This window comes from Mus pahari, chromosome 22, assembly GCF_900095145.1.
Source record: "Mus pahari chromosome 22, PAHARI_EIJ_v1.1, whole genome shotgun sequence".
NCBI classification, from domain to species: Eukaryota; Metazoa; Chordata; class Mammalia; order Rodentia; family Muridae; genus Mus; species Mus pahari.
In genome coordinates, this window is record NC_034611.1 from 11,153,153 (window position 1) to 11,177,837 (window position 24,685).

The 24,685-nt window shown below is 39.8% G+C and overlaps 1 protein-coding gene across 3 annotated transcripts; it reads right to left on the reverse strand.

The window, feature by feature from the left end:
- Nucleotides 1–6,349: 6,349 nt before the first annotated feature.
- Nucleotides 6,350–17,831, reverse strand: Oprk1 (opioid receptor kappa 1). 3 transcript variants are annotated; one of them, XM_021222099.2, is made up of 4 exons: nt 17,669–17,831; nt 17,027–17,297; nt 10,359–10,711; nt 6,350–6,975 (listed from the first exon to the last, which is right to left on the reverse strand). In XM_021222099.2, exons 2-4 carry the CDS (start codon nt 17,281–17,283, stop codon nt 6,443–6,445), a joined length of 1,143 nt encoding a protein of 380 aa, XP_021077758.1. In that variant the 5' UTR covers nt 17,284–17,297; nt 17,669–17,831; the 3' UTR covers nt 6,350–6,442. The 3 variants fall into 3 exon arrangements, with proteins under 3 accessions (XP_021077758.1, XP_021077759.1, XP_021077760.1); XM_021222100.2 differs by having other exon boundaries at nt 17,027–17,329; nt 17,669–17,775; XM_021222101.2 differs by lacking the exon at nt 17,669–17,831 and having other exon boundaries at nt 17,042–17,061.
- Between the last annotated feature and the right edge of the window lie 6,854 nt (nt 17,832–24,685).

A 24,685-nucleotide genomic window follows, 5' to 3' on the forward strand; every position in this document is an offset into this window, starting at 1 on the left:
GGGAGGAAGGAAGGAAGGAAGGAAGGAAGGAAGGAAGGAAGGAAGGAAGGAAGGAAGGAAGGAAGGAGGACCCAGATGTAAATCTACACACCTATGGACATCTTTTTTTTTGATCAAGTATCCAGAATCATGCAATTTAACAAATGGTGCTGGTCTAACTGGTTTCAGCATGTAGAAGACTTCAATTAGATTTATTTCTATCATCCAGCACAAAATTCAAGTCCAAGTGCATCAAAAAAAATCTCAACATAAAACCAAATACATTGAAACTGATAAAAAAGAAAGTGGAGAATAGCCATGAACACACTGGCACAGGACACAACTTCCTAAACAGAACACGAGTAGCACAGGAACAAAGATTGAAAATTAATTAATGAGACCTCATGAAACTGAAAAGCTTCTGTAAGGCAAGGACACTGTCAATCAGAGAAAACAGCAGCCACAGTATGTGAAATGGTTTTCACTGACTCCACAATTGACAGGAGGCTAATTTCCAAAATATATAAAAAACTCGAGAAACTAGACAACAACAAAACAAATAATATAATGGAAAACTAGGGTACAAATCTAAACAGAAAATTCTCAACAGAGGTATTTCAAATAACCAAGAGACACTTGAAGAAACGTTCAGCACCCTTAGTCATCAGGGAAATGTACATCCAAACATCTCTGAGATTCCATCTTCCACTTGTCAGAATGGCTAAGTTCAATAACACATGTGACAGCTCATGCTGGCAAAAATATAGAGCAAGACAAACACTCTTCCATTGCTGGTGGGAGTGCAAATTTGTACAATAACTTTGAATATAAAATAGTAGTATCTCAGAAAGTTGGGAACTGATCTGCCTCAACAGCCAGCCTTACCACTCCTGAGCATATATCTAAAGCATGTTCCACCCTCCCACAAGAATATTTGCTGAACTATTTTTACATGAACTTTATTCATAGTAGCCCAAATCTGGAAATAACCTAGATGTTCATCAACTGAACAATGGTTTTAAAAAATGTGGCACATTTACACAATGGAGCATTACTCAACTGTGAAAAAAAATCCTGAAATTTGCAGGCAAGTGACTAGAAAAAAAATCATTCTGAGTAAAATAACCCAGATCCAGAGAGGCAAACACATTTACTCACTTAAAATTGGATATTACTAAATGATATTCATTATACAATCCACAGAACAAGAAAGGTTGGGTAACAATGAGGGCTCAAGAGGGTAGAAGGGGAAATAGAATTAATATTGTTAGTGGACTAGAGGTGCATGGGTACAGAAACGGGGGGGGGTAATTTGGAGGAAAATGGAGGGAGAGAATACTGAGAAAGATAACTGGAATTAGGGGGCATTTTGAGCGAAGGCAGAATAAATGAAATTGAAGTTCCATGGAGTCTATTAAGGTGGCCCTAGCTGAGACCCCTAATAATGGAGCCTCAACTGGGTATTTTCTGTAATCAGTAAAGACTTTCAATAGAGGGATCAGGACACCGACTCATCCAACAAAAACCATTGACATATAATCTGTCCTGCCTCCAAGATAGACTATGGTAAAGGTGGCAGAGAAACTGTGGGGATAGCCATCCAATGATTGGTTCAGTATGAGACCCATGCCTTAGAGGTAGCCCACCCCTGATACTGGCTAGCTGGAGGGCCAAGAATCAGAGTCTGAATAGCCCAGAGGCCTAGGATAGAACCAAATACAACCAGAAAAAAAAAAACATAAAAAATAACAGAAAGGAAGGAAGGAAGGAAGGGAGGGAGGGAGGGAGGGAGGGAGGGAGGGAAGGAAAAGAAATCATTCCGAATGATACTCTGCTACTATAATAGTAGACTAGAGCCCTAATCTAATTGCTATCAGAGAAGCTTCATCCAGCAATTGGTAGAAACAGACGCAGAAACCTTGTAGTGGTTTGAATAGGAATGGTCCTCATAGACTCATGTGTTTGAAAAATTAGCCCAGAGAGAATAGCACTGTTAGGAGGTGTGGCCTTGTTGGAGTAGGTATTATTGTGCTGAAAGAAATGTGTCACTATGCAGGAGGGTTTGAAGGTCTTAGAAGTTCAAACCAGTTTACTTCCTACGGTCTTCATATCACACCATGCAAGAAACCCAATGTTCAATCCTCAGCATCATGTAAAATTTGAGCATATTGGCACAGACCTATAATCTAAGCACTTGGGAGACAGAGATAGGGGGATCAGAAATTTTTGATCATCCTCAGCTGTAAAGTGAAGTAAAGGCCAAAAACTAGTCGTGGTTCTAAAATTTCTTTTGCTTTGGTGAACAAATATCATGAGGTTAAGAAGCAGTCTGCAGCCGGTCGGTGGTGATGCACACCTTTAATCCCAGCACCTGGGAGGCAGATGCAGAGGCAGGCGGATTTCTGAGTTTGAGGCCAGCCTGGTCTACAAAGTGAGTTCCAGGACAGCCAGGGCTATACAGAGAAACCCTGTCTTGAAAAAAACCAAAAAAAAAAAAAAAAAAAAAAAAAAAAAAAAAAAGAAGCAATCTGTTGTGATATGTTACAATGTATTTTGTCAGAATGCTTAATTTTAAAAATGTGCGTGCTTGCATATCTTTTAAAAGTAGTTTTTGTTGGAAAGGTAGTGTCTAACATTGATTCTAGGATCTTGACAGCATTACACTGAAAATGGGTAAATATTTCTAAGTTATCTAAAAGTCTAGGTATCAAAGATTGTAGTCTGTTTTGATCTGTTCCCTTAATCATTGGCCACATTGTGATTGGTGAAAAGTTAGTGACACTCACAGTTTGGAGAAATAGTTAACTTTGGCCTTGTTGATCTGAGAGACATCACTGAAGTGACTGAAAAATAAATAACTTACCAGCAGATGCTTGTAATACTTAGCAGTTACAATTTTGGTTTTATTTCAAGGCACACAATCATATATACAATGTATACTTATTCTCTAACAGTATAAGATATAACCAATATTAATATGGTAAGGAATACAACTTTCTTTCAGATTGAAAATTGTCATGGTCTGAGCTAATTTTTAGCCTTATGGGACTTCCATATTAATGCCAACTCAGTAAAACAATTATTCCTTGAAAAATAAAATTTGTACAATAGACACACAGCTGTGTCATAGGTTTTCCTTAAAATTCTTTCACTTGAAGCCTATATTCTTTGATTGTTTTCATCTTATGATCCAGTATTAGATGGAATATATATATATATATATATATATATATATATATATATATATATATATATAGTGTTAGATATAAGTCTAACAATGATCTAACATATCAATCACAAAATTAAACACTTTTCTCAAAAATTCTTGTTTCATCTCCAAACAAGTTTTGTTTTTCAAAAGTCACCAGTAGAGTGGGAACATAAGAGTCCAAGTAGAGTTGATCTCAAATCTCAAACATAGCACACAATAACTTGTTTGATGGGACAAACTTCTGTGAACCTCAGGCGTGGGGAGCCACTTGAGGGTTGCAGAATTTGATAAAAGCACTGGTTGCATTGAGCAAACATAGTAGTATGACCACTGCTTCCTAGTATCATGTACATGTGCACACAGATATGTACCTGTTCTCTTTTACATATACATGCAAATGTATATAGTTCAACAATAAAATACATATATGTAAATGATACTTTCCTTACAGTATATAAGTCTGTTTATTATTCTTTAAACTAGTGTCCCAAAATGGCTGTCATCTATTCTTCAGTTTCAATCTCAGGATCATAGGGAAACACAAAGCAGATCTCAATAGCAGTAAAGATAATTACTCTCCCCTCCATGGGATTCAAACTTATTTATCAAGAAATGCAGGAAACAGATATATTAAGAAACCATATGGAATGTTAAAGAAGTCACTATTCTAACGCCATCCTGAGCTGTGATAAGTACCTTGTGGGTTTTTTTTTTGGGGGGGGAGGGGCGTATTTATGAACACCTCCTGCATCTTACTGTCCTGTAGAATCTTTTCAGTAAGATTTATTCTGGAGCAGTTTGGTCCACATAAATATCTCTTAAACATAATAGCCAAAGTTTTAAACTATTGGGTTAATGTTTCTCAATGTTTAAGTCATTCTTATCTATATATCTAGTTTTAAGAATGCAAGGGTGGTGGCTTTCTCTTATAAGAGAGCTGTATTCTGAGCTGGAAAGATAGCTCAGTGAGTAAATGCCACTTGACAATGCAAGACTGGCAATGTGAGTACCATTCTCAGAACCCATATAAAGAAGAAGAGAAGTGACTGTGAAAAGCTGTCCTCTGACATCTATGTGCATGTCATAATGTATGCCCTCATGTGAAAACATGTCATAATGTATGCCCTCATGTGAAAACATGTCATAAAGTATGCCCTCATGTGAAAACATGTCATAATGTATGCCCTCATGTGAAAACATGTCATAATGTATGCCCTCATGTGAAAACATGTCATAATATATGCCCTCATGTGAAAACATATCATAATGTATGCCCTCATGTGAAAACATGTCATAAAGTATGCCCTCATGTGAAAACATGTCATAATGTATGCCCTCATGTGGAAAATAATTAATAACAATAATAAGTTTTAAAAGAAGTTTGTGTCTACTCTAGGGCATGTGCCTGTCCTTCTTTTACATGTCTCTGTTCCTGTGTTAGACTTCATGCTTAAATCTATATTAATACCTTTCTCTTAATAAATTCTAGCTATGTGTCATTACAAAGGAATTCCAGAGCATCAAGGTATTCAGTGAAATTTAAGAGCATTTAATTTTCATTAAGAAGTATCTCCACAGGGTAATTATTCACCATCGCATTCAGAAGCATAAAGGTGTCATACGGGTTAAACAGAAGGGCAGTGACTTTGTAGAGTGTGTCATATCTTTACGCAGGCCCCCTGAATCCAGAAAGTGAAGGAGCAAGACCCGTGAGACAGCTGGTGGTGAGAACTTGCAGATGGAACTGTGCCTACAGTATCTAGGTTCACACATCTGATGCTCTTTTAGACTCTAAAGGGTGTTGCCCTAACCATGTACAAGCTTAGAAAGGGGCGTTACTTTTAAATTATCCTTTTCTTTTTCTTTCAAAGAAAATTGCAAAAAAAAAAAAAAATCTCATCTCTGAACTATAAGTTTTAAAGGAAAGAATGGGGAATTTATGTGTCATTTGGAAGATTTAGCAAAATTATCCTAAATGGGCTTCTCAGATAGTACCCTCCACGTGTACCCCTTAATCAATACCATGCAAATTTTGCTCAGCCATCTCAAGCCCCATTTTCTTTTTCAGCACGCATTTTGAAACAATTCTACTTTCTGCGGAAAGCCAGAACACAATATTTGAAGATGTGCACAACCAAAACAACTTCCCCCACCTGAGTAGAGAATCTGGCAATAGGCGTGTATTTACAAGCAGATGTTACCACGAAGTATATTTAATAAAAGCTAACCTTTTAGACTGAATTCAAAGTTTAGGGATAAGTTAACACCAAGTTATGATCAGTGTTAGAGTAAATGGTGTCTGAGGAATCCAGTGGAAATCATACCCAGACCAAATCCCAGAGAGTAGCTTATAATGCAGCAAAATATCTCATCCTCAATTCTCCATGCCTCAGTGGGTATGTCTACTGCATCCTTGAGAAATGTTCAGGCTAGACAAAAAAAGCCTGGTATATATTTACATATAGACTAGTATTTACAGATGAAATTACACACACTTTTCTGGTATTTAAGCCTCGCGCTTTTGATATCAGTTCATGTTTCCTCAGAAGACTATCTACCTGAATAGCATGCTAAAAACCAGAGATCTTAAGGAGCAACTGTAGTTGTCAAGGCATTAGACACTGTGAGAAGACAGCACCAACAACCCTAAATAGGTTCACAAATGTCAAGATGGTGCTCTCCACCAGTATCAGGGTCTGACTTCAAGATCTTCCTAAGATATTCTATTATCATCACATATGAGGCATGATCACCAGAAGAAAGTGAGCTGAATATGACCCTTGATATGGCCTCATTGTAACTGATGTTGGTTTTGCTAGTGTCAACAGGCAGGTTGGGTGTCCAGTAAGTTTTGCATCCAATGGATTTTTTTCTTTTATTTTCTTCTCTAGAGCTTTGGAACTATGTTGCATAGAAAGGCCACACAGTTGTAGGTGCACTAAATTAAGGAAACCAAAAGAAAAGGGTGTTGTCTTTGTTTCTCAAGGGATTGAGATTAGATTGGCTTCTTCTCTGTCCTAGGAAAGAGGTGTATTGTTGCCAGGATCGGCTGTGCTCTGTTCTTCAGACTTGCTGCCCCTACTCAGCTAGATCACTAATGTGCCCTGCACCTTAAGATTTCAGAGTATGACATATCTAAGTTATTGAATACCTCTCCTTTCCACTTCAGACTGCAGTTGTAATCTGGGTTAAACCAAGATCATTGAACTCTTCTCTACCTGGAGAACAGTAAGAAGACATTTCCACGACTAGTCATACTGGCTTATTCATCCCTCCCACATCTCTCATGGAAGCAGGATCCTGAACTGTGTTTCTAACTCGGTTGGTGCTCTGGCGCTCCATTCGCATCTTAATAGGGAAGCAGAAGTCCCTAAAACACCTCTTGAAGTTTTCATCAAGAAAGGCATAGAGAACAGGATTCAAGCTGCTGTTGGTATAACCCAAGGCAATGCAGAAGTAATAGCTGGAGAGGGCAGCTGTGCTGTGGGAGGTGCTTCCCAGAGCCTCCACCAGAATAAAGATGTGAATGGGGGTCCAACAGATGATGAAGACTGCAACCACTACCAGCACCAGCTTGGTGATGCGGCGGAGATTTCGGTCCTTCTCTCGGGAGCCGGAGAGGAGCCGGACACTCTTCAGGCGCAGGATCATCAGGGTGTAGCAGACAATGATGATGAGGACTGGGACCACAAAGGCAAAGACGAAGACACACATCTTCATGAAGAGGTCCCACCAGGAATAGTCATCATCGGGAAACTGCAAGGAGCATTCAATGACATCCACATCTGCCAGAGGTGACCAAAGCCAACAAAATGCCAAGAGAATCTTGTTACTGTCAGTACTGTGACTGCAGAGTTATACATTAAACAATACCTTTGTTTTCAGAGACCCAGATACAGAGAGATAGTACTGAAAGCAGAACAGCAAATCGGAAATTGATGGTCAACTATATTGAGCATTCAATAAAAACATGTATCTACAGAGCTGTTTGTTGTCAAACACAGAGTGTTACATAGAATAACAAGCAAAGCTGGCTAGCAATATGAGTCATCCAGCTGTGAAGGTTGGCTTGCTATTTACGGCTTTCAGAGGAGCTTAACTGTTTACTTTTAGTATGGCACTTAATTGTATTTTTGTGTATTAACAATGGTCCCACACCCATAGCTCTGACAAGAGTTAACATTTTAAAAAAGCCAGCATCTATTTCTAATAAATGACTAAACATTTTGAATCTCTACTGAATTTAGCAAATACCAACTTGTCTTACAAACATCAACTGTTCATGTGGGTCCATAAAGACTGATAACGAAATATGTCTAAATATAACTCAGGTGCTGTGAGTTAATAGTATCATTCAGCTCACTGTGATTAACAGCATCATTGAAATGTGAACAAAAAATTTAAAGGTAAATAAAGAAAAACCAAGAGAAATCAATGAGTATCGACTTCAATCTTTGTTTTACTATTTACATGAAAAGATTTAAAGTATCCTTTAAATATTATCACCATTGTCATAGGAAACAAAATATTAAACAACCTCAGTGGGTGCTCATGAAACTGGAGTAGGGAGAGAGAGAGAGAGAGGAGTAGAGAAGCTCTCTTTTTTAACTGTTGTTGCTTATATATGTATTATGTTCTTAAATATATAAATATAGCCTGTTCAGTGTGCAGAATGTTGCTTGTCTGTATATTTTCAGGATGATCATTTGGTATTGTATAACTGACTATTCTCTAGGGAAGGCTATTTCTCCCATTCTTGGCATTGCTTAGCTGACTGTAGTTCTTTGTCTAGAGTTGTCTACTATAGTACTGGTGATAGGTAGATTATGAGTCACTAAAATAAATAATGTAGAAGCGTAATACTGAATATTAAATATATCCATAAAGCAAAAAACGTACCGTAAGCATCCTTAGTATTATACTGTATCACTAGACATTGGTAAATTTATCAAGAAGCCACAACCTCTGAGGCTTATGCTGGCGACTAATGGTACTAGTATTTTGGAGAACAGTACTAGGCAGCTCTGATCAGGTAGAAAGAAAACCTAAAATACCTAACTGTTCAAAAGTCTTAACAGGAAGCATGGCACAACTGTACACAATGAACGCAGTTCACAAAAACCATCGTTCATAATATAACCAAAATCCTTAAAAAAAAAAAAAAAGGAAAGAAGAGGTGTCCTATGAGACCATTTTAATTTTGTCCTTTGCTGCACAAATTAATCCTCACTGGCATTGGTGCATATTTTCTTCTACTACATCTATGCATTCATCTCCAGCAATATCTACCTGAAAGAAAATTCTCTCTTCATTTCTTCTCTCAAAAGCCTAACTAAAACTGATTCTGCTAGGGTGTTACTCTCACATAAATATTAGCAGTACTATAGTGGTTAAATCTACAAGTAGAACATGAAATATAAAACCAGGTCTTTCTTTGCCCTAGAAAGTCATCTATTACCATTTCTTACTCAGCATATTCTCCTCCTAGTTCGTGCAGAGCATTGCTCCTGAATGGTATTTGTGATGCACAGACACATGACCTTGAGAAGAGTTTCTTGCCATTTATTTCCCTTTAATCTAGGCATCAAAACATATTCTTCTGTATGACTAATCATCTTGTAACTGCTTGTTTAATAAACTTGGCAAGTGCTTTAGTCCATCACCTGCTGTAGCTGTGCTAGGAACTCACAACACAGTTTGGGGGAAAATAAGCCATAGAGAATGCAACACTAAGAATAGATCACAACATAATCTATCAACTTTAGGTGACAGTGTGGGAATTCAGACTGAACTGTGACAAATATGTCACTCTAATGGAGATGTTGATAATGGAGGCTGTGCATGTGTGGTAGTAAGATACAAATCAAAACTCTACTAAAAATTTTAATTTTGTTGTGACCTTAAAGTTTCTCTAAAAGAAACCACCTAGAATGAACAAAAATAACCTATGCATGTATCATGTAAAATAAGCGATGATTTTAGCATCTGCCCCTTTACTATGTCCTGGAAAACCCTTGCTGTATATACATTCAGTTATCTGTACTTTCAGGTACTACAAAGCTCTCTTATAAAGGATACATCTGGATAATCTGCAATAGCATGAGATAGCGTTTATATACTTCAAAATCCATTCATCTTCTTCCCTCTAGGGGATCTCTATTAAGATCAAATATATTTTACATAGCTTTGGTCATTGCTAAAAAGCAAAAGTCTTGAGACACCTCATTTCACCTTGCTTGCAGGTCAGACTAACCTATATCACGTTATAGCTCAATTAAACCAAACTCTTCAAGGATATGACACAGGGAATGGTATATTCTAAAGCTCCCAGGCAATTTCATCCCTCATCCTACTGTGATATAGACACAGCAAAAGTGCAGTTACCCTGTTTTCATAAGGTAAGAACTATAACCACCTATGAACCTGATCGTGAGCTAACCTAAACCAACAGAGAAGATATATGAAGGATAACCTTAAAGCAAGAAGGGAAAAAGAGCCCACATGTTTCTCTGATAATTTAGAAAGAAGAAGGTAAGGCATAGGTTTACTAGGTTGCATTTTCAAAACCTTATTGACTTTACATCCTCAATTCACCATCATCCTTCCAGATTCCATTTCTCACAGACATAAGAATAATGAGTATGACGTGATCCAGTAGCAGTTAAAGGCTTTATGTACACACACGGGTCTTCCTATAATCCATGAAAATACTGTCAAGGTGATTGACACTCACTTTCCAGTTGGTTTGCCACATCATTTGTTAAGATATACATGTCGAGGCTCCTAGTTTCCAAAGTGAGTTTGTAGGATTGTAACCTCAACCTTAATGTATCAAAAGCTTGATACATTAAGAGAAATAAAAAGAAAGCCAGGACCTATAGTCTTCTCTCTCTGAATTTACAGTCCTTTCAAGTTCACCGAGCACTTCAAGAATCAGAAACTTCTGGGTATCTATGCTCTGGCACTGTCATCACCCTACTCCAGGTTTAGAGGTGGAAAAAAAAACATACAATTGTTTCATTTCTAATCTTTCATGGATTTAGGAATTATATTTTTACTGCTCTGTTTGGTTGTTTCATAAGTTATATGTTCTACTCATTTCCAATGTAAAAGTTCACCTCATAAAGAATTCTGCATTTGTAAATGGCATGAAAACAGTGGCTCTTACCTTCCCTGACTTTGGTGCCTCCAAGAACTATTGCTGATATACCAACAGATGATGCCAGGAGCCAAATGCAGATGTTGATGATCTTTGCTTTCAAAGGTGTTCGGAAGTCCAAAGCTTTCACAGGGTGGCACACAGCAATGTAGCGGTCCACACTCATCATGGTCAAGGTGAATATGCTGGTAAACATGTTGTAGTAGTCAATGGAAATGACAATCTTGCATAGCACATCTCCAAAAGGCCAAGAGTTCATCAAGTAGACAGCACTCTGAAAGGGCATAGTGGTAGTAACCAAAGCATCTGCCAGAGCCAGGTTAAATATGTAGATGTTGGTTGCGGTCTTCATCTTCGTGTATCTAAAAGATAAGAAACAAAAACATGTCCTGACATCGCTGCAACTTAAACCCAGAGTGTGAATGAGAGTGACAGCCACTTAATAATTAATTTTGCTTTGCAGGTACCTACTTCTTATGCACTCATTGTGTGTGCAGATTTTAAAAGAATTTCCTAGATGCCAGGGTATTGAGAAACATAAGTATAGACCTCAGGTGTCATTAAGGTTCTTAGTGCTTTGATTAAATAAGTTAAATAAAAATGAGAAGGAATACAACATAGATTAATAACTAAATGAATATGCAAACAGGCTGGAATACTGTGGAGTCCTTCATGTCAGAGGCGATGATTTATTTTAATCCTTCTCAGAGGTCTTGACAAGTATTTTTGAAGTATCTTTCTCTTTTGTATAAAACAAATACCTTCATGGTTATTTTAAGAAATCAATAACTATAATAATTTAACCTTTAGAAAGTACAAAATAGTGTATGTATAAAGAATTATTTCTTTTTTTCTTTCTTGGAGGTTCTAGACCAGTTCTTGCTGGCTCTGTTGTTTCAGGCCTGTGACAAAGCAGTATCTCAGGATAGGAGAGCATGGCAGAGCAAAGACATTCATTTTGACACCAGTAATACAGAATAGGAAGAGGGGCATGAAGTCCCAAGACCACATTAAAGGCCACAACTAAAATTACCCAAAGACTTCCAACTATTTTGCAGCGATTAAAGGTTTGAGGACACATATTCAACACATAGATCTCAAGCAATCCTCAAGGCCCAGAGAATAGCAAGGACTTATTACCACAGGCCTCAGTTTCTTGTGTACAAAATGAAACGTGTGTGTTTATTGCATAGCATCCCAAAGATAACTTAGGGCTAGGGAGTGAAATGTATTTCCCCACTCTCCCAATGATCATGTCTAATTTATTTCATGTTCCCCAACTCTTTCTCCCCTTCATATGTGGGGAGAATTTAACAGTTAGCTCAGAAAGAAAAGTGGGATGTAGCTTCCAGATAACATTCATGGCTACTTTTATCCAATTTAGCTTGAAAATAAAGATGGCAATAAAATGAAATGAGCATAGACAAATATAAGTTCAGTAATACTAAAACTTCATAAAATAAGATATAGATCTAAAGTTATCATAAAATGTCGGGGGATACCTGGCTTTCAGCTTTTCAAAATTATTTATAACCAATAGGTGAACAGAACTGCATAAAATGAGTTTATAAAGAACCCAAATCTTGTTACCAGATCTCTTATTAAAAGAATTGACCACTGACAGCAATCACAATGACCAATCGTTTCAAAAACCTTTCTGTCCATTATGTAGATATTACCTCACTTAGGTCTCCCACTAACTCCACATGACAGATCTTATGTCTTTTCTATAAATGAGGCAGCTAACAATCATGGAGTTCTCTTTAAAAATCTTAAAGAGATATAATTACAAACAATAGTTCAGAAATTGCAGTGCAGATGATAGATGTCAAGCTATGTATTCCTATATCTGTCATTTCAGCTTCTTACAGCTTTTAAAATCTAGTATTTTGACACAAGTTGTCTTTGAGACTTATGTGTATTCACTCTTCTGGCTGAATAAATTTGGGCTTGTGTAAAGACAATGATCTATGCAGTGTAGCAGAGATAGACCTTGCTTTGAGGAACAGGGCAGGTCTCTATCCTATAGACAGGTGCTTAAAAACCTGCCAAACTGATAGAAGAGCTCACAATCAGAACAGGAGTGAATAAACCAGAAGTTCAGAAGACATTGTCAACAGTCTACCAGGAAGAACACTGTACTGGACCCCATAAACATTTAAGTGGAAACATCTACTGCCAGAGAATCTATCAGAACCCTCAGAAGTTACTTCTAGCTATCTGGAAAAAAAAACTGTTAACCAGTCTTTTCACTCACTGTATGTCCACTGAGAAAACAACTAAGCTTTTTTCCCACTTCATTCATAATGCTTTACAAAAATTTCCAAGCATTTCAAGTGAAATGGCACCATCTAGATGAGAAGTTAGACTTGTGTGTAAAAGCTGAAGGTAGGCTTGCTGCAAATGGTTTCCCTTTTGACATACACATCTCGGGAGCATATGGTAATGAAGAGTGAAGCAATAACTAATCTCCACAGAGATACAAACCTGAGTCACTGTACTGTGTGTTAGACAGGATGAGAAAGACAGATCAGGAAGAAGGGTCCGTTACAGAGTGGAGAATGTGGGCTTCAATGGATATTACTCCAGAGAGTTAGAAATGTTCCCTGTGGACGCCTTCACACCAGCCCATTTTGGAGACCACCTCTGCGAGTGAGTGGAATCCACAGGTGCTTGTGTGACAGGAAGGGATCAGCGTTGCGTTGCTAGATATCAAAAAACAAACGTCATGGGGCAGAGTTTCTGTGAGAATTTGGCACTCACAGTGCTAGAGATGTGAAGTGCAGTGCCAGAAGGGAGAATGCTGGCTTTGGGGCCTGGTGGGGTCCTGGGACTTTTGATCATTTCTCTGCCTGCTGTGTGCAATCAACACAGAGATGGAAGAGACAGAACCTGTATTGTTGGTATTCTTTGCTAAGCAGAGACATCACCCTGTTTGTTCTTGTTATTTTAATGTCAGTGATATTTCTTTAATCAATATTTCATTTGACCTTCATGACAAAAGCACAATAAATCTGAAGACCTGGTATCTCGACACTATAAACTTTGAGGTGTGTTGATATCTGTTATCTTCCACTCTGTTAGCCTTTACCTGCACTTTTGCTTCATGTCGAGGTCCAAAGCTCTTTTCCCTTGCCACTCATGTTTGTCTCCTCTCTCTTATCTCTTCAACATGCTTACCCTGAGTTTGCAGAAGCCCACCCCCTAAATCAACAACACACTAAAATCTCATTACTGAAAACTGAGTCTAAATTATATTATAAACTTAGGGAGCACAGAGATGAAAAGAAGGTTAGAACCAAAGAAATCGGCACAGATGACAAAAGAGGGGGAAAAGAGCTCATGGGAGTTTGAGCCTATCAGATTACAAGGATATACAGAGAGAGCTTTGATACCCAGGGTCCATTGCAGGAGGCAGTACAGAGATGGACTTTCTGGGATTTGATAAGAGATTTGATGGTTTTTTTTGCCAGAGAAGACCTAGGACCCAACAAGTACAAAACTATTATAAGCATTACTGGTGGCCTACAAAGCAACAGGACTGCTTTGAGAGCTTCATATTACCTGATGATGATTAGATCTCCCTCCCTCCCTCCCTCCCTCCCTCTCTGTCCCTGTCTCTCTGTCTCTCTCTGTCTCTCTGTCTCGGTGCCCTCGATTCCTTGAACATCTCACCATTTCAGACAGGTGACAAAGTCTTCAACACCTATGACTGCTGTAGACATTTTATAATGAACTCATAGCACAAATGACCTATACACACTTTCAGCATAAGTTATTTTCATTTGTCAGTTAGTCTTCAGTGGGACCTGATAGGTGGAACAACTCCAGTGGTAAACCTCAGCTGACTCAGGACTGTCATCCACACTGCATAGTTACCACTGGAGTTGATCAGGAATGAAGATTTCCCCAATATGACTTTTCAGTTGAATGATTTGAAAATGTAATGAGTTTGTTTCATTAAATTCTCCAGATACCTTCAGTTTATATAAATGAAATTAATTTTCTAAACATTCTTCTGGATTACTTGATATTGAAATCATAGTTGCTTACTAAAAGGCGGTAGTTTCTTCATTTCTGTAAAGCAACAGAAGTGTGATTCTTGCTTCTGAGCTGTCTTTCACATTCTGTCAGTCTGCAGTGTTCTGTGCAACCTGATTCCCATTAGAGCCAGGATGTTTCCAGTGCACTGGCCTATGCAGAGAGCCAGCCCCATAAGAGGATGGGACAGGAGCACAAGCTTTGTCCTTCAGTGGCCACACAGTTAGCCATGTTCAGCAACAACCCAAGACAAACAGTACTCCTGGCTCTAGGCAGGCTATCCCTGCAGGACTGTGCCCAAGGAAGATGGGGAATGCGTAAGAAACAACTTCACTGGAGTAATCAATACCTTAGAACATGTCATCCCTTCCTCTTGATATTGCCAAGTGGCAATGAGCCCTAAGAACAAATTCCAATACATTCAGCAGGGCATCACTATCTGGGTAACAAAAGGCATACATACATTTAAAATTATTTCTCTGACTTCATATAGAAATCTGAAGAGTGGACATAAGCAAAGATTTAAATCTTTCATGGAAATTCCGACTCAGTTGTCCAGTTTGGATAATAAGTGTTAATCAGACAAACAAACAGTTGCCCACATGTGCTTTGCAGCATTAACCCGCTTCCTAAATTCCTTATTTTAATGAGATGTGGTAGCACAGGTCTGTAATCCTACTACATGGTAGGCTGAAGTAAGAGGATTGCGCGTTTGAGGCCAGCTTGGGAAATTTAGCCAGATTGTTTCAAAAACAATGACCACCATCATCTATCTTTCTAATGTAAGTTTTCTTTCTCTAAAACATAAGCCAGAAGAGTCTTTAAATAGAAGGTGAGGAACAAGTAACTGTTATCTTCACAGGTCTTGATACAGTTCTAAGTCTGTACTAATTCCCCCCACTGAAATCTAATCCATCTTAGAATGACAGCAGTCTTATAGCCACAGAATTTTAGATTTGTAGCTGAGTATGGAGCCTCTGGGGGCAACCCTTGAAGGCCTGCATGCAGAAGTCAAGCTGGGGTGGAGGAGGTGCCACCTGCACAGTTCTCAGAAAGATATTGCCTCTCCGAATTTAGTGTAATAGCTAATGAAGAGAAATTCTTCCTCCCAGTAAGAAACAAACTCCTGAAACTAGCTCTGAGATAGATGCCAGGAAAGTACGTAAAGTCAAGGGAGCAGAGAACCAACTGCGAAGGCTTTGTCTGTGATCGGTTCAAATATAAAGAGCACATTTTTTTGTTTTTCTTTTCTATGATGCTGGAGCCCCATGTGTGCTCAAGAAGTGTTCAAACACTGAGGCATTTCCTCCAGCTCTGTGCTTTTAGCTTTTATTTTGAAATTTATGTTGCTTTCACTAAGTTGTCCAAACGAGCCTTGAGCTTACATTTCTTCTGCTTCCATCTCCCAACTAACTGGGATTACAAGCCTATTATACCACCACCCAGCTAGTTGATATCCTATCCACCTCCCTCCTTTTGCCAATCTCTTCATATTTCTATCGATTTTAGTTTGTGCCCTGAAATGGCTGTGCAGACTGCATACTTCAATGGGATCACGTACTCCACTGAAAGAAAATAATCTTAGCTAATCCACATGAGCAGCTACCATGAAACTAACTCTCTTTTAAGACATTCTCAAACATGTACAAAATACGTGGAGAGAGAACGATAGGCTTTTAACTTCCGAGGCTGCTTTTGCAATGCTTGAGTAAAAGGAAATGTTCATATTCGTTCCAAGACAGGATGCAGAAAGGTGAGACCATAGTGCTTCATTTAAAGCCCAGCATAAAGTTGCAGCAGCCCCAACCTTCTTTATGCTCTTCTGCAATGGTTTGCAATATATAAAAAGATGCTAAATTGATACCTATGAGACTTTGAAAGACAAGGACAGAACATCTAGTGCAGAGATTATGGGGACTTTGAGGAGGGGTTGAAAGATTTGACATGGAAGGAGCAATGTTATTGCAGAATTTCCAGTCGGGTTACCACATGCCTTCTGAGACAGCCACACTGTCTAGTTTGATTGCTTGCTAAGCATACTTATTGGGCTTAATCCTGGGCACTTCAAAGTCATGCTAGTGGATATTCACTAACACTAGCCTATAACACTAAATAGCCTAGTTGGTTTTCGTTTCATGAGCTGCACCACCAGTCTAACGAGTCACACAAAAATTCTGAATTATCTCCCAAGCGTTTGGTGGGCCCAGAATTTATTTAAAGAAATATTAGACAAGGCAATAAAGTGATTCAATCCAGAGCAGGTAAACAAGCAAAGGCTTACATAGACATTCTAATTTCTTTACCAGGAAATGACCTTGTGATCAGAACCCTGGCATTTTCTTGAGTGTTATCTTAGCCGAGGTTTGTAGCCTCCCTTTTGATGTGTGCAGGTAGCTCTTAAATCCTAAAGGTACCTTGGATTAGCCCTGCGTGAAACCCACAATTCCTGACAAAACACTCTCCCAGGAAATTCTTTTAAGATGTCACCTTGGAGAATCTCTCAGGAACCTTGCACAGAAGAGACCCTGCATTTAGCTGTCTGGCACACACACACACACACACACACACACATTGCCTACCCTCAACCCACCACCACCACCACCACCACCATCACTGTGACCTGTCCCTGAACTCACCGGATGATGACAAACATGACCAGAGAATTGCCTACTAAGCCCACCACAAACACCACAGAGTAGACAGCGGTGATGATAACAGGGATGGCTGGAGAGATGTGCGCGGACTCCAGCTGCTGGTCCTCTGAGCCCACACTGCCATTGCTGTCCGATTCCGCCCAGTTGGGGAACCAAGAGCTGCTGTTGGGGAGTAGGCAAGCACTGGGAGAGCAGGTAGGGCCTGGCTCTCCTCGGAAGATCTGAATGGGGGACTCCATGGTGAGTGCTGCAGCTGGAAAGCGAGGAGCGGTGGCACTTGCGGGGCTGCAGGAGCAGAGAACAAATTGAACCCAGAGAGACAAACTTTGCAGGCAGGGCTGGAGGCGCAGGAGCCCGCAACCCCTGGACTCGGTCTGGCCGCCCATCCCAAGGAAGGAAATCCCCTTCCCACCCCCTACCCCTACCTCTACCGCAGCTATTAAACTGAGAGTATTTGCACCTTTTTGCAGCCCTGAGATTGCTTCACCCTCAGGCGTTGTGCTGTCCACTCCTGTGGCTGCCCCTACCCTGCCTGTCTGTGCATGCGACCACAAGAAGCACTAGCCATCCCGCTGCACTAAACACAGCAATTGCCCCACTGTGCCTCGAAAGCCCCAAGCTCACCTCCGGATCGCGGATTGGCGACCTCCCTTCCCAAGTCACCGTCAGCTTTCCAAGTCACCACTTGAGATCCCGAGTAGCTGTTCAACCCTGATGGGTCCACGTCCCTGATGCTCAATTTGTGTCTTCCAAGACTGGAAGAAGCTCTGCCTGTTGGGATCAGCCTAGGTGCTCCGGGGACAGGCAAGCTGAGAGCTGCGGGGCTGATTGCCCCCGCCCTGCTCCCCATCTCAGCCTATCCCCGCCCATCCCCTCCTCTCCAAGTCCCGCCTCCTCAGAGCTGACCCAGGCCAGTCTGCAGCTCTGCCAAGGCTCACTAACTCCAACTGCCCAAGCTGCTTTCAGCTTCTCTCCCTGCAGCTTCCTGGCGGGGCGGTCTGATGCTTAGCTATGGTCCAGTAACAGAAAGAGTGCCCCTGTACAGTGACAAGAGTGCATGGGATCATTCAGTGTGTTTGGAATTTCGTATCTTCAGAGTTTGCAGGACTAGTCTCTTTAAGCAAGGAAGCAAGTCGTGGTAGCACTGAATTTTATTTATTGAAGGATACAAATAAAATGGCAAAATAACCTTGTCAGAATCAAACAGGTCATATAGAATTAGTGGGTTAAGATCTATGAATAGAAAGTTACTGTGCATCTTGTCACCCTTTTTTTCTCTGTCTAGAATGTCAAGCTGCAAGAACACTGTACTTACAGGTACTAATATTATTGCCTGCTATTACTGAACAGTTTCTACTTTCCTAGGCTCCGCTGTTGCAGCAGGAGAGTAGTTATTTATGTTAACCTCAGCCATGAAGTTCTTGCCTCTACCTAATGCAGATAATTCAAACCTTTGTGAGAAACAGTCTCCGCTATGTGTAAAACATTGACAGTCTAAGTGTCCCTGTCAGAATCTGTTGGGTAAAAAGAGGCCCTAAGAGAAAGGATGCTCTTGGAGATCCAAAGCTGGATCCCTGAGAAGTATTCCAAAAGAAAAAGAAGTGCTGTAGAACTGGAAAACCCCCAAGGGTGAGACACTCGAATTTTCCCAGGGCTTCCAAGGACTTAGATAAACCAGATCACCACTGTTTCCCATAATGTACATCGTGTCCACTGGTGGACATTTTAGTGGCCGACTCAAGTCTATCCATGCGATGATGATGGGGGGGGGGCTTCTTGAATTTTTGCTGCTTACTAACTGAAGGAGATTTGGCCATCTGCATGCACAGGTTACAGATTTACAATTTTCTTTACCCTGCTGCATATAAAGCAAGAGGAACATTCTCCTTTGGCAACAGTGTTTTCAACTCCAAGCTCTGAGGATCATTTTCAAGTCTTGCAAACTTTCATTGCGAAGAGTACTGGTTCGTTTTTGTCAATATGACACAAACCTAGTCATATCTTGGGAGAAAGCATCTCAACTCAGAAAGTGCTTCCTTATAAATGGCCTGTAGGGACCCAGAAGGAACAACATGGTATGTATGTATTTATTATTGGATATTAGCCATAAAGGATAATCATACTACAATCCACACATCCAAGGAGGCTAGATAATAAGGAGGCCATAAGGAGGAATGCACAGATCTTCTTGGGAAGAGAAAATAGATTTTGAGGGTGGACTGGGTAAAGGTGGGAAGGGAACAGAAGGGATCAGATATGGTGAAGGGAGGAATGGAGTGAGAAAGTTCTGAAAAGATGACTGGAATTGGGAGACATTTTGGGGCAATGTATAAACTTAATGCAATGGAAACTCCCTGAAATCTACTAGGTTGACGCTCGTGAGGACTATGAGTAATGAGGAATACAAAGCCTAAACCAGCTATCTTCTGTAACCAGATAAGACTTCCAATGGAGGGTCTGAGCACCAACTCAGCCCAAAACATACAGTTTGTCCTGCATACAAGATGGGGTATGGTGAAGGTCATGTAGAAATTGTGGGAGTAGCCAACAGATGACTAGCCCATCTTGAGACCCATGCCACACGAGGGAGTCCACACTTGACACTCCCTGGAGGGCCAGGAACTAGAGGCTGGATAGGTCAGAGACACAGGATAGAGCAAAACATAACTGACAAAAAAAAAAAAAGGTGAAAGAAACAATTCCTAGTGATATTCTGCTATAGTGGTAGACAGGAGCCTAACGTAATCATCATCAGAGAGGCTTCATCCAAATTTTAGGCAGAGCTTAGGGAACCTATGGGAAGAGGAGTAAGGATAGTAGGAGCCAGAGTAGTCAAGAACACCATAAGTACGAAGCTTACTGGATCAACTAACTGGGCTCATAGAGGCCCACAGAGACTGAAGTAATAATCTGGGAGCCTGTATGGGTCTTAGGTCGGACCTCTGCACATATGTTATGGCTGTATATCTTGATGATTTTGAAGGACTCCTAACAGAGGGAACATGGCTATCTTTGACTCTTTGGTCTGCTTTGGGAGCCCTTTTTCTCCTACTGGGCTACCTCATCCAGCCTTGATATTAGGTCATGTGCCTAGCTTTACGGTTACTTTCTATACCATGCTTGGTTGATATCCCTGGAAGGCCTGCCATTTTCTGAAGGGAAAGAGGAAGACAGGATCAGGAGAAGGGGCGTGGCAGGAAAGGACTGGGAGGAGTAGAGAGAGGAGAAACTGCAGTTGGGATGTAATGGTTGAGAGAGAAAAAAATGGTGTGTAGGCAAGGCTGGGGCGCATTTTCTTGATTAATGATTGATCTGGTCTAGTAGACTGGGGGCTGTGAACTTCTGGATAGGAAGTTCTGGAGTCCATAGGAAAACAAACTGAGCAAAATGTGAGGAGCATTCCAATAAAGAGTACTCTTCCATGGCCTCTGCTTCAGTTCCTGCCTTGAGTTCCTGCTCTGACTTCCCTCAGGCATGGAGTATTATGTGCGATTTGTAAGCTGACATAAACCCTTTCCTCTTTAGCTGCTTCTGGTCATGGTGTTCATCGCAACAGTAGAAACATGAATAACACAGGCAGTGTTCTGCAAACATTAGCCTCCAATGAAGCACAGTGAATCTAAGGTTCCCTGTTCATCAAGAATATGGCAGAATCTTTCCTTCATGTCTTGAGAATCACTTCTTACCAAAGGTCTGACATGTTGCCAGCAAAGTGGTTCACCAATACATGTTTTGCTGGAAATGACAAAAAAAAACAAAAAAAAACCCAAACAAACAAAAAAAAAAAAAAAAAAACTGAGCAATATTGAAATTGAGAAGTTAAAAATAGTTTTCCAAAGACAATATTAGGCAATACTGAATTACCCATCTTTCTTATCTATTTGGTATTTACTTATCTACCATTTTATGCATTAAAAGCATAACTGACTTTTGGCTACACACCTTTGAAGCAAGTCTGTATTATCTCATCTCTTTTTGTTCTTATTTACCCATTGCCTGTTTTCTTTACTTAAATTTAGATCGATCACACAACTGATAATGCACAATCAGCGTTCAAATACAATGCAACTGTGGGTTTTTCATATGCTTGTTGAAGAGAATTATCCATTCGAGAAGACAAATACAGAGCCCTCTTCCCACATCCCAAATTTTGGGGAGAAGTATTTGATGAAGACAGAAAAGAGGAAAGACACTTTTTTTAAAAAAACAAGATATACATGAAGTTTTAAAGATGAATGCTTCTACATATTGATGCAATTTGAAAAATTCAAAATTTTAGACTTACACACACACACACACACACACACACACACACACACACACACACACACACCTTTCCTCAGACTCTCTGGGGGAAATTGGTTACAAAAATCACACAGATAACAAGCTCCATAGATTCCCAAATTATTCATATAAGTGCTGTAGTATTCGCAGGTAGCCAGTGTATAGTGCCATTTTACTTCAAGCCATCTCTAGGTTCATCAAAAAACTTAATAAGAGTAAATGGTGTATAAATAGTTGTATTGTGTTACTTAGGAAATGTTGACAAAATGTCTGTATGCATTCCATAGAAAAAGTTAAAGAAAGGTTCTTTCAAGCTCTGATTAGTAGGGTCTATGACTGTAAAACTCATCAATGGAGATGATAGGATATAAGGTGAGGATAAAAAGGACATCCTTGGGATATACTCTAAATACCTCAGGTGGCAAATGTAAAAGGTTATGCCAAACTGTACCACTAGTAGGAAACTTTTCCAAGTTGAGTTAGTTATTGGAATTTAGAAAAAACACTAAAGATAATAAAAGTGAATTATTTCATTTTCACACTATATTTCTCATCCTCGTTTAAATCATATTAATAGTGGAAATAATGTGAATTCAAGATAGAGAGGACTTGAGATGCCTTAGGTGTCTCCTACTGCCAGGAGACCTGCTGGCTCTGATGAGCTTAAGTGTGACTGTTTCTGTGGATTCAAGCTCTCAGGAGTATGGGATTTTTATCATAATATTAGGTAAACCATAAAGAAAGTAAACAACCAATTTGTTGTGCACTACTACATACTGTTATAAAGCACATATTAATTATAATTCCTAAAACTAAATCTGGAAAGATAATTCAGCAGTTAAGAGTACTGGATGCTCTGCAAGAGAACATGTCCTCAGCATCACATGGTGGCTCATAGCCATCTGAATCTCCAGTTCCATGGGATCCTCTGTGGACACCAGACACATACTTGTTTCACAGACATCTATCCAGGCAAAGCGCCCATACACATAAAGTATTAAAATAAGTAAGCAAATAATTCATTAATACTTTGCTTTTACTTGCTACTGTACTCATTGCAAATGTCATGGAAAAATACAATGAAAGTCCTTTTATAAAGATAAAACGTTAACTCTATATAGTGCCTTAGATGGTGGGCAGCTTTGTCATTCCTTCCAGAAAGACCAGAGAACCTGTAGCTAGCTATACATAATTTGATTTCTCCCAACTCTAAGGACACATAAACCTGCTATGGGTGCAGAACTGAAGGATCAGAATTAAGCCCCAGCTGCATCTACTAAAGCTCACTACACTACACCAGGGTGCAAGCAGGACCAGTTTGCATCATTTAGCACCTGCTGCTGAGTGTCCCCAAGTGGTAGAAGAAAGGGCAGGCCCTCAGAATGCAACAGGAAGCTAAACAAAAGCAACCTCTCTAAACTGCAGTGTACATTCAGGCATGAGAGATCAAATCAAAATGATAGAGTTTAGGAATAATTAATAGCAATTATGCTAACTTTGATAGGGTTGAGATCAAGGGTAAAATAGGGTAACTGATAGCCAATGCAGCCTTTGTCTAAAATTTATAAAATGGCTTCTTGTTTGGTGATACCTTGCTTACATCGTACAGTAAAATATCATCATTAATGTGCAAATCCCTTGTCTTGGTAATGACAGCATCATCTAAGATGCTACACTACCACTGCTCATGTATGTGGAAGAAAGGGGAGACCAAATGCCAAGAATTGTAGGCAGTAAAAAAATTAAGGGGCATCCTTCTGGAAGAAGTTACACTGAAGTCACTTGATGGTGAAAGGGGAAATAGGCCATAATAGGCAGGGAACAGTACATGCGAGAGACTGGCAGACGAAGGACATGTTTTTGGTTTTGTAGCCAATCTATCTGAGTATAATGGTTAAAAAAAAGAAACTAAGGAAAATTGGTAGATCCTGTAGCTGGCCAACTATTTTTGATCTTTAATGTAAGAGGCACAACGAAATAGACAGTGATTTGGAATGTCAAATAAATCCTTTCCTCTCCATCTTACTTTTTGTCATGGTCTTTATCACATCAACAAAAAGCAAACTAGAACAGTACCTATGGGCAGAATTGGATCAAAATTAGCAGGATTTTTTTCATGATATGTTTAACATGTAGCAAAGGTAGGGATTGAAATGCGAGAGAATTTACCAAGAGGAAAGGGCACAGTGGCACACAGCAAAGGTGTGCAAGCCTGAAGGAGTGTGAAGCATGCTGACTCACACAGCTTTATGCTGCCATTGTGAGGGAGCACAGTAGCACCAGGGCAGCACAGGGCAGAAGAGAGCAGGCTGCTTGGGGGAGAATAGATGGTGGTGCACTGCTTGGGCAGAGGAAGATGGCAAATCTCTCAACTAATGGCCTACAAGAGGGATGACTCCTTATTAAAGCAATGCAATTGCTAGGAAGATGAGGAGGAGATGGTAATTTTGAGAACCATTTAGGGAATTAAATTGGCAGGAGCTGTAGTTTGAATGAATTTGGAAGTTAGGAAGGATGGAGAGCCTAGAATTACTTTAGGATGATGTTTGGGTAACCAGAAAGAAAATTCGAGGAAATAGCAGAGAGCTTTGGTTAGAACATACTGGCTGATTTCTAGACAGCTCTGATTGAGGCATCAGTGAGATACTCTACTGTGTATGTGATATGGGTGAAGGAGGTGGAATGTAGTCAACACGGAGGATGTTTGAATCCAGGTCTGAGAATAAGAGCATCTAAGGCAGGAGTGGCCTTAAATGGGACTGATAAGACAAATAAGATGCTGCATTGAGAGTGATATAACAGAGAAGACTGATAAGGAATGGAAGGGATTGGAGAAGAGAGAAACCCAGAGAGACTTCAAGGAAGATGAACTAGTCAATAGGAAAGAAAAAGTAAATAACATTTTTGACAAGAAGGAAGTCAGTGGGTACCCAGAATTATTTAGAATTTTTATTAGATGTTCATTCTGACCATTGAAGCAGGAATGAACAGATAATAAGACACAATGAAATTTTGAATGTGACTTTTAAGTTATCAGTTGAAGGAGCCCTCAGGGCAAGCTGAGTCAAGGTGCATGTTAAAGTCCATGAGGTGAAGGATGTCCTTGCTCTACTAGAGAAGGTCTCAGATTTTCTGGTTGTATATTGGGGCTTCAGGATTCAGACTGGGCACAAAACAGCAATTTCTCTGTTTGCCTCAAACTGGGCTTGCTCTACATGATGCAATTAATTTGGATATAGATGGAAGCACTTCAATTTTTTGGCTTCTGAGAATATAATTGGAAAAGTCATTTTAAAGAGATATGCACAGACTCAAGTCACAATGTTGTCCCTTCTCTCTCTCTCTCTCTCTCTCTCT